General features: G+C 36.0%; 1 protein-coding gene across 1 annotated transcript in view; it reads left to right on the top strand.

Annotated features, from left to right (window-relative positions):
• Positions 1 to 729: 729 nt before the first annotated feature.
• The window catches only part of SLC26A8 (solute carrier family 26 member 8), a 78,021-nt gene continuing 60,626 nt past the window's right edge, over positions 730 to 18,124 (top strand). The window contains 4 exon segments of the mRNA XM_054570209.1: positions 730 to 914; positions 9,166 to 9,305; positions 15,179 to 15,295; positions 16,756 to 16,937. Coding sequence (XP_054426184.1) covers positions 730 to 914; positions 9,166 to 9,305; positions 15,179 to 15,295; positions 16,756 to 16,937 — 624 coding nt within the window.

Raw genomic sequence — 18,124 nt, 5'->3', positions numbered from 1 at the left:
AATTAGAAAAACAGCCAAGACTAGATCTCCAGTCTTCTAAGGCCTTGTGCAATGCTTTTTCTCTTATACCATGATGCCACTAGTTGAGTACTACATAGTCATTTAAGAAATATTTGTTGAGGGCCTGCTAAGTGTCAGGCAGTATTCTGATCCCTGAGAATACAGCCATGAACAGTCAAAGTCCTGCCTCCTAGACTTACATTTTAGTGTGGGAAACAGACAATGGTCAAATAAGCAAGTACTAAATCAGGTGTTAGCAATTGCTATGAAGAACAGGAAAGGGCAAAGAGGTAATGATAGGTATGCTATTTCAATAGACAAAGAGCTAGGAAGACACTGTATTGACTGACTACTTAACTCTTAGCATTTTTAGTGAAAATTGGTGGTTATGCTGACTTGTACCTCTTATCATTTTCCTATAGAATAACTGAATATAAAGAAAACTAGGCTCCCTGGCCAGACATCTGGGTTCTAGTCCTGACTCTAATTATGTAACAGCCAAATCAGTTTAGACTTCGGAGCTCCAGTTTCTCCAAGATGAGAATGATTCTCATCTTGCATTCATTATAGGGTTGTTTTGAGTATAAAATTGTAAAACACATGAGAAAGTTTTATAATACTGCAATGTATTAGGCAAATATAAGGTATCATTATAATTGAAATTTTACTTAAAAGGGTCTAGATTTTTTAAAATTGGTTTTTGTTTCATCTATTTTCACCCATCCAGGAATGATGCAACAAGAGAGTAGCAGTCACGGTTTTGACTCTAATTATAGAGAAAGTTCTTTCACATATGATGTTAAGCGAGATGTGTACAATGAGGAGACCTTTCAACAGGAACACAGAAGGAAGTCCGCATCCTCTGGGAACATGGACATCGACATCACCACCTTCAGACACCATGTCCAGTGCCGGTGAGTGTGTGTGGTCATTCACCTGCTGCCAAGCTGGCAGCATCATAACCCTATTTGACTCCTTTTGGTGCCTACTTCTGTCTTCCTCCTCTGAATTCTTGTCATTGGAACCCTTAGTTTACTGTGCAATTTCTCTTCAGTTGTGTGTGTGTGCTTTGTCCTATAGCACCTGCTTGCTTGTAGATTTTTTGAGCACACAGACCTTGGATGTCCCCCACAGCATCTAAGGATGATACTTAATAAATACATTGTTTGATTAACCATCATTACCAGTCTCCTAACAAAAAACTGCCATGGCGGATTAATTATTGGTAGCAGAATGACCCAGATGTGCCCACTCAGTACTTGTAGCCATCAACAGGGGACCCCTCCTCCTGAGACACTCACTGTGACTATGCGAGTTCTACAGTCCGGGGGCTCCTAACCTGTTTTTTTGTGCTGTGAAACTTTTAGCAGTCTGGGAAAGCCTATGAACCTCTTAGCATAATATTCTTTTTACTTTTTTATTGTGTTAAAAAATAACATTAGATTAGCATTTTTAACTATTTTTTAAGTGTAAAAGTGAGCATTAATGACATTTACAATATTATGTAACCATCACGGTTATGTGTTTCTAAAACTTTTCACCACCTTGAACAGAGGCTGTACCTATTAAGTAATAACTCCCCACTTTCTCCTCGCCCTAGCCCCTGGTAACCTCTCTTTTACTTTATGTCTCTATGAATTGCCTATTCTAGATGTTTCATTTAAGTGGAATCATATAATATTTGTCTTTTATGAGTGGCTTATTTCACTTAGCAGTGTTGTCCAGGTTCATCCATGTTATAGCATGAATCAGTACTTCATTTTATGGTTGATGATATTCCATTACATGTATACAGCACATTTTGTTTATCCACTCATCTGCTGGTGGACTCTTGAGTTGTTTTTACTTTTTGGCTAGTTTGAATAATGCTGCCATGAATATTGGCATAGGGGTATCTGTTGGGTCCTTGTTTTCAATTTTTTTTAGGTATATACCTAGGAGTAGAATTGTTGGATCACATGGTAATTTTATGTTTAACTTTTTGAGGAACTGCCAAACACTTTTACAGTGGCTACACCATTGCACTTTCATACCAGCAATGTTCAAGTGTTCAGATTTCTCCATATCCCATACATTTATTGTTTATCATCTTTTTGATTATAGAGATCCTAGAAGGTGTGAAGTGGTATCTCACTGTGGATTTTGTTTGTTGGTTTCTTTGTTTTTCAGTTTCCTAATGACCAAATATGATGACCATTTTTTCATGTGCTTATTGATCATTTGTATATCTTCTTTGGAGAAATGTCTGTTTTCCTTTGCCCTTTTTAAACTTAGGTTTTTTATCTTTTGTTGAGTTGTAGGAGTTCTTTATATGTTCTGGACATTAAATCTTTATTAGATATATAATTTGCAAATATTTTCTCCCATTCTGTAGGTTGTCTTTTCACTCTGTTGTTAGTGTCCTTTGGTGCACAACAGTTTGTTTTTAATTTTAATGAAGTCCAACTTACCTATTTTTCTTTTGTTGCCTCTGACTTGTGTGTCATATTTAAGAAACTTGTGAAATCTGAGATGATGAAGATTTTTTCCTATATTTTCTAAGAGTTTTATAGTTTTAGTTCTTAAATTTAGATCCTTGATTCATTTTGAATTAATTTTGTATGGTGCAAAGTAAGAGTCCCACTCATTCTATGCTAAGTGGATATCCCATTTTCCCAGGACCATTTGTTGAAGGGACTGTTCTTTTCCCACTGAATGGTCTTTGCCTGAATTTTTTTCAATGCACAAAATACCTAAGATTATAAAGGAAACCAGTTTTATTGAAATATATTTTCTCAAAATATGAAAAACCCAAAATTCATGTTATTTAATAATATGGATCTAATAACTACCATTATTTCAAAGTAGTGGTGAATATAAATGATATTTTAAGACATCTGTAGCAATTTTAATGTACTATGAAAATATTTGTGATTTCTATTGGTGACAAAGTCAAGTTCTGCTGATACTAATATGATTTGTTGCTAACATTCATAAATGAAAGAAATGCTAAATTTCAGTTCAGAGGTTAGTGAAAATAAAGATACAATTTTTCCTAAGTTTACACACATCCATAAATTTTATCTACTGACTTGGGGAGTCTATAGGCCTATGGTTAAGAACCTTTCGTGACCTACCTCATAATATTAACCCTGATTACTCAAGCTCTCCTCACTCATACCATGGATTGATCACCCACATTTGGCATATGTTGGGTAACAAGTGAGAAAGGCCGCCACACAGCCCTGTTGCAGACTTTCTTCTCTGAGGCATTCTCCTTTGTCTATAGCCTGCCGTTTGCAAGTTGTGGTCTTGGATGTCCCTCCCAGTCTTACAACGCTACTCTTATTTTCTCTGCTCCAGGATGGGTCAGACATACATTCAAAAGGGAAATTTGGAGGCCACTTTGGCTTCGTCTCTGTAAAAGAATAGTCTTTTCCTGACTTATCCCTCATCATAAACAGGTACTTACTCCCTTCCCCCTGCCGTAGCCTTAAACACCTAAATCTGACATGTTCTGCCTCCCATAGGCTTTCATAGCAGTTTTTATTCCCTACTTCTAAAACATATAGTTATATTCACTTCTGAATTTTAACCTGAAAGGCACTGTGGTTAAGAGGAAGACTTAGAAGCCAGATTGTCTGGTTTTGAATCCCAGTTCTCCTGTTCCCAACTGTGTGACCTTAATTAAGCTATCTAACTCTATTGTGCTTCAGTTTCCTCACCTGTAAAATGGGGATGGTAATAGCACCTATTTCATAAGATGATTGTGAAGATTTGTTTATTTTTTATTAAAGTATAGTTGGTATACAATATTATATTAGTTTCAGGTGTACAATGTAGTGATTTCACATTTATATACCTTACAATGTGATCACCACACTAAGTCTAGTAATCATCTGTCACCAGGCAAAGTTACCACAGTATTATTGACTAATTCCCCTTCACTTTTTTAACCCATCCCTCCAACTACCTTTCCTCTGGAAAGCATCAGTTTTTCTCCCTTTCTGTGAGTCTGTTTTTGTTTGTTTTGTTTATTTGTTTCTTTTTTCTTTTAGATTCTGCATATAAGAGAAATCATGTAGTATTTGCCTTTTTCTATTTTATTTTACTTAGCATAATACCATGTTGTCACAAATGGCAGGATTTCATTCTTTTTTATAGCAGAGTAATATTCCATCATATCACATCTTCTTTATTCATTCATCTATCAGTGGACACCTGGGTTACACCCATATCTTGGCTATTGTAAATAATACTGCAATGAATATATGGATACATATATCTTTTCAAATTAGTGTTCTTTTTTTCTTCAGATAAACACCCAGAAGTGGAATTGCTGGGTCATATTTAGATCCAGTACTTTTATTTTTAGTTTTTTAAGGAATCTTCATCTGTTTTCCATAGAGGCCATACCAATTTATAGTCCCACTAAGGGCGCACAAGGATTCTCTTTTCTCCGCATCCTCACCAACATTTGTTATTGGTTGACTTTTTTATAGTATCCATTTTGGCTGGCATAAGGTGTTATCTCATTGTGGTTTTGATTTGCATTTCACTGATAATTAGTGATGTTAAGCATCTTTTCAAATGTCTGTTGGCCATCTGTATGTCTTTGGAGAAATGTTTTTTTTTCATATCCTCTGTCCATTTTAAAAAATTTTATTTGTTTATTTTTCATTCTCATTTGAGGGCATGTTTACTGATTTTCAGAGAGAGGTAAGGGAAGAGAGAGAAAGAGAGAGTGTGTGAATGAGTGAGAGAGAGAGAGAGAGAGAGAGAGAGACATCAATGTGAGAGAAACCAGTTAGTTGCCTATTGTAGGTGCCCCGACTGGGGATCCAATCCACAACCTAACCAGGAACGGAACTGGTGACCTTTTGTTGTATGGGACAATGCTCCTACCAACTGAGCCACACTAGCCAGGGCCTCTGTACATTTTTTGATCATTTATTTATTTTTTTGTTATTGAGTAGTATGTGTTCCTTATATACTTTGGATATTAACCCCTTATCAGATATCTGAGTATCATTTGTGAATATCTTCTTCCATCAGTAGGTTGTCTTCATTTTGTTGATAATTTGCTTCACTGTGAAGAATATTTTTAGTTTTACATAATCCCATTTCTTTATTTTTTCCTTTTTGCCCTTGCCCAAGGGGACATACCAAAAAAGATATTACTAAGAGTGATATCAAAGAGTTTATTACCTATATTTTCTTCTAGGAGTTTTATGGTTTTAGGTTGAATGCTTAAGTCTTTATCTTTAATCCATTTTGAGTTTATCTTTGTATATGGTATAAGAAAGTGGTCTAGTTTCATTTTTTTCTGCATATATCTGTTCAGTTTTCCCAACATTACTTGTTAAACAGACTGTCATTTCTTCATTGTATGTTTTTTCCTCCTTTGTCATGAATTAATTGCCCATATATGCAAGGGTTTATTTCTGGGCTCTCTCTATTATGTTCCATTGTTCTGTGTGTCTGTTTTTGTACCAGTACCATACTGTTTTGATTATTATGGCCTTGTAGTATAGTTTGAAATTAGGGAGCATGATGCTGCCAACTTTCGTATTCTTTCTAAAGAATATTTTGGCTATACATGGTATTTGGTGGTTCCATATAAATTTTAGGATTATTCTAGTTCTGAGAAGGATGCCATTGGTATGTTGATAGTTATTGCATTGAGTCTGTAGATAGTTTTAAGGAGCATGGACATTTTAAAGATATTAATCTTTTTAATCCATGAGTATGATATAGCCTTACATTTTTTGGTGTCCTCTTCAATTTCTTTCTTTGATGTTTCATAGTTTTTAGAGCACAGATCTTCACCTCCTTGGTGAATTTTATTCCTAGGTATTTTATTCATTCTGATGCAGTTATAAATGGGATTGTTTTCTTAATTTCTCCTTCTGGTCATTTGTTATTACTATATAGAATTTTCACAGATTTTTGTATATTAATTTTGTATCCTGCTACCTTACTGAATTCAGTTATTAATTTTATTAATTTTTTGTAGAGTCATTAGAGTTTTCTATATATAGAATTATGTCACCTGCAAATAGTGACAGTTTTACTTCTTCCTTTACAATTTGGATGCTTTTTACATCTTTTTCTTGTTTAATTGCTGTGGCTAGGACTTTTAATACTTTATTGAATAACAGTGGTGGGAGTGGGCATCCTTGTCTTCTTCCTGATCTCAGAGGAAAAGATTTCAGTTTTTCACCATTAGTATGACATTAGGTGTGGGTTTGTCATACATGGCCTTTATATTATGTGGGGGTAATTTCCCTCTATATCCATTTTGTTGAGAGTTTTTATCATAAGGTATGGATGTTGAATCTTGTCAAATGCTTTTCATGCTTCCATTGAGATGATCATATAATTTTTATTCTTGCTTTTCTTGACATGATGTATCACATCGTTTACAGATACTGAACCATCCTTGCATCCCTGGGATAAATTTCCCTTGATCATGGTATATACTCTTTTTAATCTATTGTTGAATTCAGTTTGCTAGAACTATTTCATTGAGAATTTTCACATCTATGTTTATCAGAGATATTGGCCTATAATTTTCTTTCTCTTCTTTCCTTTCCTTTCCTTTCCTTTTCCTTCCTTCCTTCCTTCCTTCCTTCCTAGTATCATTGTCTGGTTTTTGTGTCAGGGTAATACTGGCCTTGTAGAATGAATTTGAAAGTGTTCTTCCTCTTCAATTTTTTGTAATAGTTTGAGAAGGATAGATATTAATTCTTCTTTAAATGTTTGATAGAATTCACTGGTGAAGGCATCTGGTCCTGGACTTTTGTTTTTGGGGAGTTTTTTTTTATTATTACTGCTTCAGTTTATTGCTCATCTGTTCAGATTTTTGTTTCTTCCTGGTTCACTCTTATAAGATTGTACGTTTCCAGTAACTTAACCATTTCTTTTAGGTTGTCCAATTAATCAAATAAGTGGCATATAATTGTTCATAGTATTCTTTTATCATCCTTTGTATTTCTGTGGTATTGGTTGTAGTCTCTTTTTTTTATTTCTGTTTTTATTTATTTGAGTTCTCTTGTTTTCTTGATTTGCCTAGCTAAAGATCTGTCAATTGTGAGAATTTAAAGAGTATTTGTAAAGCACTGAGCACATAATAAGCACTATAGAAGTGGACTCCTTTTTTTAGTAAAAAGAAAAACCCGCAATTTTTAAACTCCATCTCCTTATTTATGCAGAAAACCTAATCTCTTCTCATTTTCTCCCTCTTAGTTAGCAACTGCAAGTACATCCCTTCTAGTCAAAATCTCCCATTGGCCATCACACTGTCTTACATTCCTCATTTGTAAGATGCCTTAACAAAAATCCAGATTCATGTCGAATCCTTATAGTCTTCCCCACCAACTGCAATTTCTGTTCCTCTAACACCCTCCTTGATTCCTTTCAGTCTTATATACTCATAATTTCATGCTCATTTTATTTTTTGCCATACTAAAGGGCTTTGATGACTTTGCTTAGGATGACTGATCTTTTACTAAGTGACATTTGGAATGGAGGAGAGTGAAGAAACAAGTTGTCCCAATGCCATGTTCTACTCACCTCCATAGAAGGCTGTAACTGGAGAGAGCTCACTCTGTGCACCTAACACCCAGGACTCTTAAAAAAATAGCAATATTATATTCCTTTCAAATCAACGGTCTCACTTCTGACTCCTGAACAGAATTTAACAGTTGTCAATAGGAACCATGGCAGTAATAGAGTGGATAGAACACTAAATTAGGATTCAGAAGACCTAGTTTCTAGCCCCATCTCTGTCTACACTTACTACTATGGCCTTAACAAAGTCACTTATACTTATTTACTCCTAATTACCTTAAGGATAGTAATGCTCCTAGTTGTGAGAGTCAAATATATGTGAACATACTCTCTTCTGAGCACACATAGTAGCCTTGTACACATTAAAGTTATATTTGCTGCTATAATCAAATCCCAATTATCCAGCTACAGCTACATGAGAAATCTTCATACTCTTTGCTTTCAGCCTTACTAAAATATAAACAGTAAAAAGCAACTTAAAACCAGGAGGGAGTGGGGAGGGGGTAGCAGGAAAGAAGGGGAAGTGTTGTCAAGGAACATGTATAAAGGACCCATGGAAAAAGCCAAAGTGGGGAAGGATTAAGGGTGGAAGGTGTGGATAGGGGATGCAGGGGAAAATGGTGGTGGGAAAATGGAGACAACTGTACTTGAACAACAATAAAAAATGCAAAAAATAAAAAGAAAATAAAACCAAACTAGTTTTACTGATTAATCAACTGATTGATTGACTGATTGGTTTATGGTTTGTCATTCTTCTGTTTTAGATGATCCAAAGGTTAAAGTAGCTTTTCTCAATTTTATCATCATTGATGCTTTGGACAAGAAAATTGTTTCTTATAGGGAGCTGTCCAGTGTATTTTAGGATGTTTACTACCATCCCTGGCCTCTGCCCACTCAATGCCTATCATGGTAATTAAAAATGTCTTCAGATATTGCAGAAATTCCCCCTGGGAAACAGAGTTGGCTCTGGTTAATATCTACTGGATTAGAGAATAACAAAGTCTTATTTTACTGCTTTTTTATTTACACATCTAACTCCTTAAGTATGGTAACTCCATATATACTCTCTATAAATTTCTACATATTACACGTCAAAACTACATAGAGTTCATGTTCAATAAAAATTTTAGTATATGGGAACAATATGACTGTGTTAATTGTCCCTACCACTCACCAATATCACATATCAAAAGACTGTCTTTATGAAGAGAAAGCACTAAGTCAATTTTCTACTGGAACATTGGTAAGTCTAAATCTTTCTAAACATCCTATGAAAACATAGACTTGATTTGTACACTGGACTTACAAGGTTTAGAGTTTGTTATATGTGACAATGGCTCTCAACTGAAGGTGATTTTGATTCCCAGGGAACACTTGCCAATGTCTGGAGACATTTTTGGGGTCACAACTGGGGGAAGGGGCATCTAGTGGGATGCTGCTAAACCTATTATGCACAGGACAGCTCCACAACAAATAATTATCCAGTCCAGTGGGTCAAAATTTTGAAAGTGCTAACAAGATCTCTGCTGTATTGGAAGAATTATGCACCTTTCTTGGCTATATGGGCTTTTTCTTTCGAGAACGTAATCAAGTCTCTGTTCTTTTTTCTCACAGCTGCTCATGGCATAAGTTCCTAAGATGCATGCTTACAATATTTCCCTTCCTAGAATGGATGTGTTTGTATCGATTCAAGGATTGGCTTCTTGGAGACTTACTTGCTGGTATGAGTGTTGGCCTTGTGCAAATTCCCCAAGGTAAGGAAGATACAAAGCCTTTCACTTGCAGAAAACACATCATACCTTGTCCACTTGCCCAGAGTAAACAATTACTTCTATTAGATGAATAGGAAAAACTGTGAATTCCATTCACATCACTACCATGTATTTGTTCCCTTATCTGCCAGATTTCTAACTCAGGATGGTTCCAAAAGACTCAGTTTAGTTTGCACCCCTGAATACTCGTATCTTCAATGTCCCTTCATGGTCTTTTTTTTTTTTTTTTTTTTTTTGCTTAACTAGATATTTCATACTCACGTGACTACAATAGACCTTATTGACACTGGTTTTACTTAGAAAGGTGAAGGACAGGAAACATAGCATGCTAGCATCTCTTCAACAAGTCACACACACAGCAGTCCAGGGGCTACTCTGGCCTTCCAAGTAGCAGTTCAGTTTTAAGGCAACAAGATCATGCAGATAGGTAGAGGGCTATCTGGGCTTTAGAAGCCTCATTTCCCAAATAGAAACCAACCTCTCTGGTAATTTTCATTAACATTAGTTTTTCAGGCCCCACGAGTGACATGCCCAGTTACAAGACCATTGTGCTCAGAGAAGCAAAAGCTAGGGCTTCCCGTTGGAGATTTACTTTGCATTCACAGTCCTCTTGGTCCAGATAGAGTATACTAGTCATGCTCATTTTTATTATAACCAATGTTGACTGGTAACACAGCTGACATTCCACTGTTACCAGGTTTCAAAAAAAAACAAACCCAAAAAACAGCTAGAAATTAACCCAAGATCAAATTTATCCACAGAGAAAGAGAAAGGATTTTGTTAATTCTTTACCCACAGTGGTTCACAGCTCCCTACATAGTCTTTAAACACCTTGATTTCTTTATTTTTCTAGGGCTAACCAGGCAGGATTAAAACTTGTGATTGAACAGGTTGTGAATAGCACAAAAGAGGCCAACCACAGGGGCAAGTGGTAGCTTTCTGACGCCGAACTGTTAGCTGGGGGAAAGGGATCCCATTTTTAGAGAACTGTCATACAGTAAAGCTGACTTTTTCCCTTTAACCATGAAATAGGATTTGCATAGTTTCAAAGCATCTTCCTCAAAATATTTGTTAACTACTCTACTACTTGACAGTGGAGATTTGGGAGAAACTGCCTTACCCATGTAATCAATGCTGTCATCACCAGCAGTAAGACGTATGGACATCACAAATCCTGTGCCATGGTAGGGTAAGAAGGACCCATCATTTCGTAGAATTCTTACCAAAAATGGATACCTTAATGCAATCATGATGAAACCGAAGACAACCCCAAATTAAGGGACATTTGACAAAATAACTGATCTATTAATAAAAGCCAAGAAAGACAATTAAAGACTGAGGAACTATTACAGATTGCAGGGCTAAGGAAAACTAACAACTAAATGGAATGTGGGGCTCTGCATAGAATCCTGGAACAGAAAAAATATTAGTGGTAAAACTGATAAGATTCAAATCAAGTCTTTAGTTAACTTCTAATGTTAATTTCCTGGTTCGGGTAATTAAGAGTACGTAAAATGTTAATGTTAGGTGAACCTACATAAGGGATATGTGAAAACTCTCTATTTTTGTAACTTCTGTAAGTTTAAAATTAGTTGTTCAAAATTTAAAAGTTTTTAAGGATATTGGAAAGTTTGGAAACTTGGTTTCCTTCTATTCCTCCACAGCCTAAGCTTAACTGAGACTGGACAACTTAGTATCAGGCTGTTACCAACTAATTCTCTTGCACTCCCTGTGTTGGTAAGTTGTTTGAAACCGTGCATTTCAAGACTCGCTCTTCATGCTAATGTTGCTTATGAAGAGTGAATAGGGGCTGTTTAATGTTATACTGCAGTTCACAGGCAGTGTATTAAAGCAAGAAAAGGAAATAGAAAGTATAAGATTTGTAAAGAAAGAAATAAAACTTTATTATCCATATTTTTAAATGTAGAGAATTGAAGAGAGTCTACAGAAAAATTAATAGAATTCATAAGATTTTGTCAGGGTTGTTGGATACAAGATCAGTATATAAAAATCAATTACATTCCTATATACCTGCATAAACCACAGTGAAAAAAATTTTAAAGTATACTATTTACAAAAGCACAACAATTATGAATTAAGTTCTAATGAAACTCAGATGTGTAAGATGTCTAAAGAGAAATACACAACTTAGTAATATTAATGAGGACCTAAATTAATGAAAGATACATACTCATGGCTTAGAAGATTCAATATTTAAAAATCTCAGTTCTCTCAAAATTGATTTATAGATTTGTTATAATCTAAATGTAAATTCTAAAAGGCCTTTTTAATAAAGCACTATAAGCAGATTCTATAATGTATGTAAGTCAAGAACAGCCAAAATCTCTTGAAGAACAACATAGGCAGACTTGCTTCTCCAGCTATCAAGACAACATAAAGTTATAATATTTTTTAAGATAATGTACAGCAAAAGTAGAAAGAATAAACATTCATATATGTATATACTGAGATACACAGAAGGAAAATAAGCGATCTCAAGCACCTCACAAAAACATGATAGACATATATATATATATGTATATATAAAATATTGAGCAAAAAAGAAGAAAGAAACATTAATATAAAGTTCAAAAGCAGGCTAATCTAAACTATATTGTTAAGGGATATGTACCCTAGTGGTAAAACTACAAAGAAAGCTAAGATATTATTATCACAAAAGTCAAACTATATCTGTTCAGGGAGAAATGGAGTTGTGATCAAAGACCTGGGTGGCAGTCACATGGGTCTTTGTTTTATAAATATTTACTAAGCTCAATACCTGTTTTAATGTACTTTCTATATGTATAGCATATTTCACAATGAAAATAGGGATTACTAAATTATCAAAACTATTACTAAATTAATTGCTAAAATAATAATTAAGACAGTATGGTATTGCAGAGATAGACAGATCAATGGAACAGAAAAAGTTACACATATATAAGTTGCATGGTTTATATCAGATGTGTTACTATAGAAATAGACTTCTAAATAAATTATGTGAAACAATTGGATTCTTATATGAAAAAACAATTTTTAGATCTCTACCTCACACCATACACAGAAACCTACTCCTGGTAGACTTAAGGCCTAAACATTAATGGTAAAGCAATAAACATTTTTGGGAATAATATAGGAGAATATCTTCATGATCTTGGGATAGAAAATGATTTCTTAAACAAGACACAAAAAGCATTAGGCTAAGAGGAAAAAGACAAACTGAATTAAGTAAAAGTTAAGAACTGTTTATTCAAAAACAACATGAAGATTGAAAAGCAAACCACAGAATGGGAGAGATATTTTTAACAACATACCCAACAAGTGACTTAATCTATAATATATATACATACCTACAACTCTGCAGGGAAACATAAGATTGATCAACATTATTGGTAATCAATGAAGTGAAAATTGAAATTAAAAGGAGTTACACACTAACTCATACACACTAAAACTAAAAATCTGACAGTATCATGTGCTAATACAGAGGTAAATAATGGGAACTGTCATACAATGCTGGTGGGAATGTAATGTACAACCATTTGGAAACAGTTTGGCATTCTCTGGTAAATCTCCCAGCAATTATGCTTCTGGGTATATTATCTCAAGGAACTTATACATCCATGTACCAGGAGACCTGTGTATGAAAATATGCATAACAGTATTGTTCATAATAGCCCCAAATTGGAAACAAAGGCAGGAGACCATGAAAGCCCAGAGATAGAAAGAATGGGACAGTAGCTGCCTTGGATCCTGATGGCTTTTTAGTTCTGGTTCCAGTCTCTGGCGCAGCCCAACTGCACTTTGTACTCTTTTAATAAATTTCCTATTTTACATAAGTGAATTTGAGCAGGTTTTTTGTTTCCTGCTATCAGTAGAGCCTTGCTTAGAAAAAAATATGGAAGGGGAACTCATAAACTAAAAAAGACTTCAGAAATATAGCAATTGATATGAAAATCATACTTGAGCCCTGATGTAAACAACAAAGATTATAAAAGAAAGCACAACATATAATAGCAAACGATTTTTTAAAGATCAACCCAAAACCCACAACATTTCTGGCTCAAGATCTCTCATGAGGTTCCAGTTAAGGTGTCAGTCATCTCAAGACCCTACTGAGGCTGGAGGGTCAGTTTCCAGGCTCACCCATGTGTTTACTGGCAGGCCTGGTTTTCTCCCTTCCCCTCCCTTCCCTTCCCTTTCCTTTCTTTCTTTTATCCTTGCCCAAGGACATGCTTATTGATTTTAGAGAGAGGGAAAGGGAGGGAGATAGAGAGGGAGAGAAACATCAATGTGAGAGAGAAACATGTATCAGTTCTCTGACTGGGGACCAAACCTGCAATCCAGTCATGTGCCTGCCTAGGAATCGAACCTGAAAACTTTTGGCTTAGGGAATGATACTCTAATCAACTGAGCCACACTGGCCAAGGCTGGCCTGCTTTTCTTGCCATGTGGGACTCTCCAGTGAATTGCTTAAGTGTCCTCACAACATAGCAGCTGGCAGGACCAACTGCATGTGCAGGACCAACTGCAAAATGAAAATACAGAGCCCCTAGTCCAAAAATTATTGAGAATTTCAAAATGGTCAGAGTAGAACATGAAGCCTAGAGCTCTGTGTGATTGCGTCAGTCACACACCCTTGAGGTCAACTCGGGTGGCTGGTGACCTACATGAAAGAGAGAGAGCAACCAAGGCAGAAGCCGCAGTCTTCTTGCAACCTAGTACCAAAAACAATATCCTATCATTTTTGGTGTTTATTTATTAGAAGCAACTTATAAGGTCCACACCACACTTAAGGGGTAGGGATCACACAAGGACACGGACATCAGTTAGCCACCACAGGCTCAGCCACAACAACCTTTCGTGAGATAAGCAGGGAAAGGTGAACACTGACTGAATATTTGATAATGTTAAAGGACCATTATTTTTTAGATATGGTGATGATATTGTAGTTAAATTAAAAGAGGGTCTTCTTTTAAAGATACATACTGAAATATTTACAGATGAAATGATTTCATGTCTTTGGGCTTGCTTCAAAATAATATGGAGTGGGAGAGAGTAGGGGCACAGGTGAAATAGGATTGGCCATGAGTTGACCATTGTTGAAGCAGGTGATGGATACATGGGAGTTCATTATACTCTATTTTTGCATATGTTTGAACTTTTCCATTAAAAGCAAAAAGCCTTGCTTGTCCAAGACAATAAATTGTCTCAGTGGGCTCACTGGTATGATCTGCGTTGAGGCCCTCAACAGCAGGAGCTATGGGGCTTGAGACATCTAAAAGATGACACCATGCATGTTAATCTATTTGCTTCAAAATTTCGTCATTCTCATGGTGCTTTTTAGAAAAGAAAGTAAGTATTGAAGAAGGAGCTGGAGGAAGATGTGAGATTGATTAGCATATGGAAGAGACACAACACATATCAAGTTGGAATCAAGTCAGTTAAGTGTGATTCTTCCCTTGCTCTCCAGCTTTGTCTTCAGTCCTGGAAAATTGTCAGGGCCTTCTTGTACTAGGCTGGGGGTAGCAGTGGGGCTGCTTTGAGCCGTTGGAAGTTGAGGCCTCATTGCTGTGACGTTCTCTTTCCGTGAAGCATGAAGACCTTGTAGTGAAAGGGGTTTAAGCCTATGATTTAGAATTGAGGTATAAACCATTTGGTACAACACAAAGAGAAGCTGGGAATCAAAGGAGATAATAAAAGGTACTCATTAAAGGCTGTATGCCAAAGGATACTAATACCATACTCAGCTATATATGTAGATCATTTTTATTTTAAACATTTTTTAGTTTTTATTTAAGGTGATTTTTAAAAGCCAGGCTATCTTTTCTTACTTAAATTATCTTGCTTTTCAGTCCTGACGTTTAGTTTGCTGGCAAGGCAACTGATTCCTCCACTCAATGTCTCATATGCAGCTTTCTGTTCTTCAATACTTTATGTAATTTTTGGATCATGTCATCAAATGTCCATTGGTGAGTTCAGTACTGGAATCACAGGAGGTAGATGAAGTCCCCACCTTAATTATTGACTTATTACTAAGGAACCCAAGTTAAAGCTATGTTTAAGGTAGAGAGAAAGGAGACAGAGAATGAACATTCTATTTATAGGATGAGTGTTTAGATTTTAGAAATTGAACACTTCTAGTGTGTCATTATTACTGTCACCAAGAGATGAGCAGGCCAGGAAGCTATTTCCCAAAGGAATTAAAGGACATTGGAATCTGTCTGCCCTCAGCCAAGAAGATCCAGAAACAATTTTGTCAGTACTGTTAGAGTGGATCCGTCTTTCAGCTGGATCCATGATAACCAGACTTTGTGGGCCTGATTTATAATTATCATGTCAGCTTATTAATTTACAATGAGAAAATGCTGTCATAGTCACCAAAGCACTCAAATCCATAGGATGAGCACTTTCTTTCTCAGAGTTAAAAGTCCATCTACTATTTTATCATTAGAAATGACTGTTAGAGGAAAGAAACTAGTTAAAGGTCATATAATCAGTAAGTTTACTTCACATGTACTAGGTGAACCTGCATAGAAATCAAATCATAAAATGCCCCAGCAGTCTTGGAAAGGCATTGCCAGCATCCAGTCAGTCAAGTGCCTTTTCCTGGACTTTGCCATGCAACCAACATTGATAATTTTGACTGACATACTTTTTCTCCCGACGTGTTTGTTGAATCTGGGACCATCCCATTCTTCTAGATGTGGAGAGCTACTGTGCCTTTTGAAAGGACAATATCACATATTTTTATTAAAATCCATTATGGGTCAACTTTGCATTTGAACATTAAAGAACAATTTTATTCCCATATTCCCAAGGCACATCACGATTATTTCCAAATACTGATAAAAAGGGCTAGTAGAGTTTTGTTTCTGTTAGGCAATTTAAAAGTAAGTTTTGCCTTTGCTCCCATATGTGAGTATGTCAGTAGGGGAAGACTAAGTGAAATTATCTTTGAAACGGGTTGAGCTTGGTCTTACTTTACACCTAGTAAATCTTTCATAAGTTTTAGGTATTCTTCTCTTTCTTTTAATATTATTGTTTAGCTTTGTTTTCTGACATGTTCACCAGCATCTCACTTTTCATCACCTCTAAGAGCAGGCATAGTAGCTGAACCTGATACATATTTCCAGTCAATTTCTATTTGATTCCCACTCTATATGCCTATATGAAAAAGGTTATTACCTGGACCACCAATATCTAAATTCTGTGGTTGGTCACAGTTTGTGGAGTCAGAGTGTTGGGGGTTTTTTTGTTTTGGCTTTTTTTTTTTTTTTTTTTTGCTCTCTCTTACTTCTCAATGGCCACTTTGAAATAAATTCTCCAGATCAAGGAGAAAACAACATAAGATCATGCTTTGAGTTTGTCAATATCCTCAATTTACTTAGACTTAAAACCTTACCTTCTGCCTAAACATCTTCTTTCATAGGTCCCTTCTTCCTTTTGAGCACACTGGTGATTGATGTCCTGAAGTTGTACCCATTCAACAGTGGTCACCTGGTACTGGGTTCTTTCCTCAAGGAGGACTTTTCCAACCCGTTCTTCTTCACAGCCTATAACAGATCCTTGAGTGTGGTGGCATCCACAACATTTTTGACTGGGATTATTCAGGTAGGATCTGAGTCTCCAAACCTCTGAAGGAGAAATAAGTAAAGGAGCTACAAATAGACTCCTTCCTCTAATCAGTCCTGCTACCCATTATGATACATCTGGAACTTCAGAGATTTATTTCTGGAAAACTTGTGAGATGTGTGGATAGACTGCAGCAAAACTTCTCCCTTGCCAGAAATCATCCACCATTGATTCTGTTTTTGTTTTTATTATTCAAAATAGCTGAACTTTTTAATTTAGCTTTCTCACTCTGTGCCTTCAATACCATCACATGATTTTCTGTTCTTCACTAAGGAAAGCATGCTTGATCCTGTCACAGATGCACATAGCACACATGGATCTACCATAGGCCCTGCTGACCTGTTCTTTTGTTTTAAACAACCTCATTAGAACTGTAGGTCTCACAGCACAAACTCCATGAAGTCAGCCTGGGAGCACGCCACATGCAGATTGTGGTGCTTTCCAACCTTCCTGGTGTAAAAGTAAACAATTCCGTTACCAGAGATTCAGGACATCCTAGTTTTGTAAGAGGTGGTATTGTAGGATAGCCACCACAAGTTTGTCAAACCCTGGGTCATTGTGAATGCCTGAAGACTCCTTCCCCAGGAGGAAAAAGCCACCTACCATTGATTTTGGATGAGATACTATACATACTTACCAAGCCCTTCTTTAAAATTAAAGAAGGGTCCTAAGGACTACGGGCTACTCATGATTTCATGCTTTTAAAAATTCTTCTATATTCTATCAATAAGAATAGTACTGATAAGCTCAAATACTATATTTTGGGTTAGTAAGCATTGGAGTCAGACCTGGAATCTTTTTTCTACAATGATAGGACCACAGCTAAAGGACAATAATATTAATGACTTATTAAAATAACAAAATGTAGTTTTTGTCAATGTCTCTCATTTTTCTCTGAGGGTCTGCCATCTAAAGCTTAATTCACCTTACTAAAACCCCATATTCCTGATTTATTTCTCTTTCTTCTCAACTAACCCACTCTCTAGCTAATTTTCACTGATCTATCCTGGGACCATCTTTCATTAGGTAAGGATTTATTGAGAGCCTACACAGGCAAGCTATTATGGTGGGCTGACCATCTGGTGGACATTTGCCAGATGTATGAACATAAATTATCTTACCTTTGTGGGCCTTAGTTTTCTCATATATAAAATGAGAATAATAGT

Source organism: Pteronotus mesoamericanus, unplaced genomic scaffold, assembly GCF_021234165.1.
Source record: "Pteronotus mesoamericanus isolate MK-2021 breed Mesoamerican mustached bat unplaced genomic scaffold, CSHL_Meso_final contig_20, whole genome shotgun sequence".
Lineage (NCBI taxonomy): Eukaryota > Metazoa > Chordata > Mammalia > Chiroptera > Mormoopidae > Pteronotus > Pteronotus mesoamericanus.
Note: the sequence above shows the minus strand (reverse complement) of the source record. Positions and strands in the feature narration are given on the sequence as shown.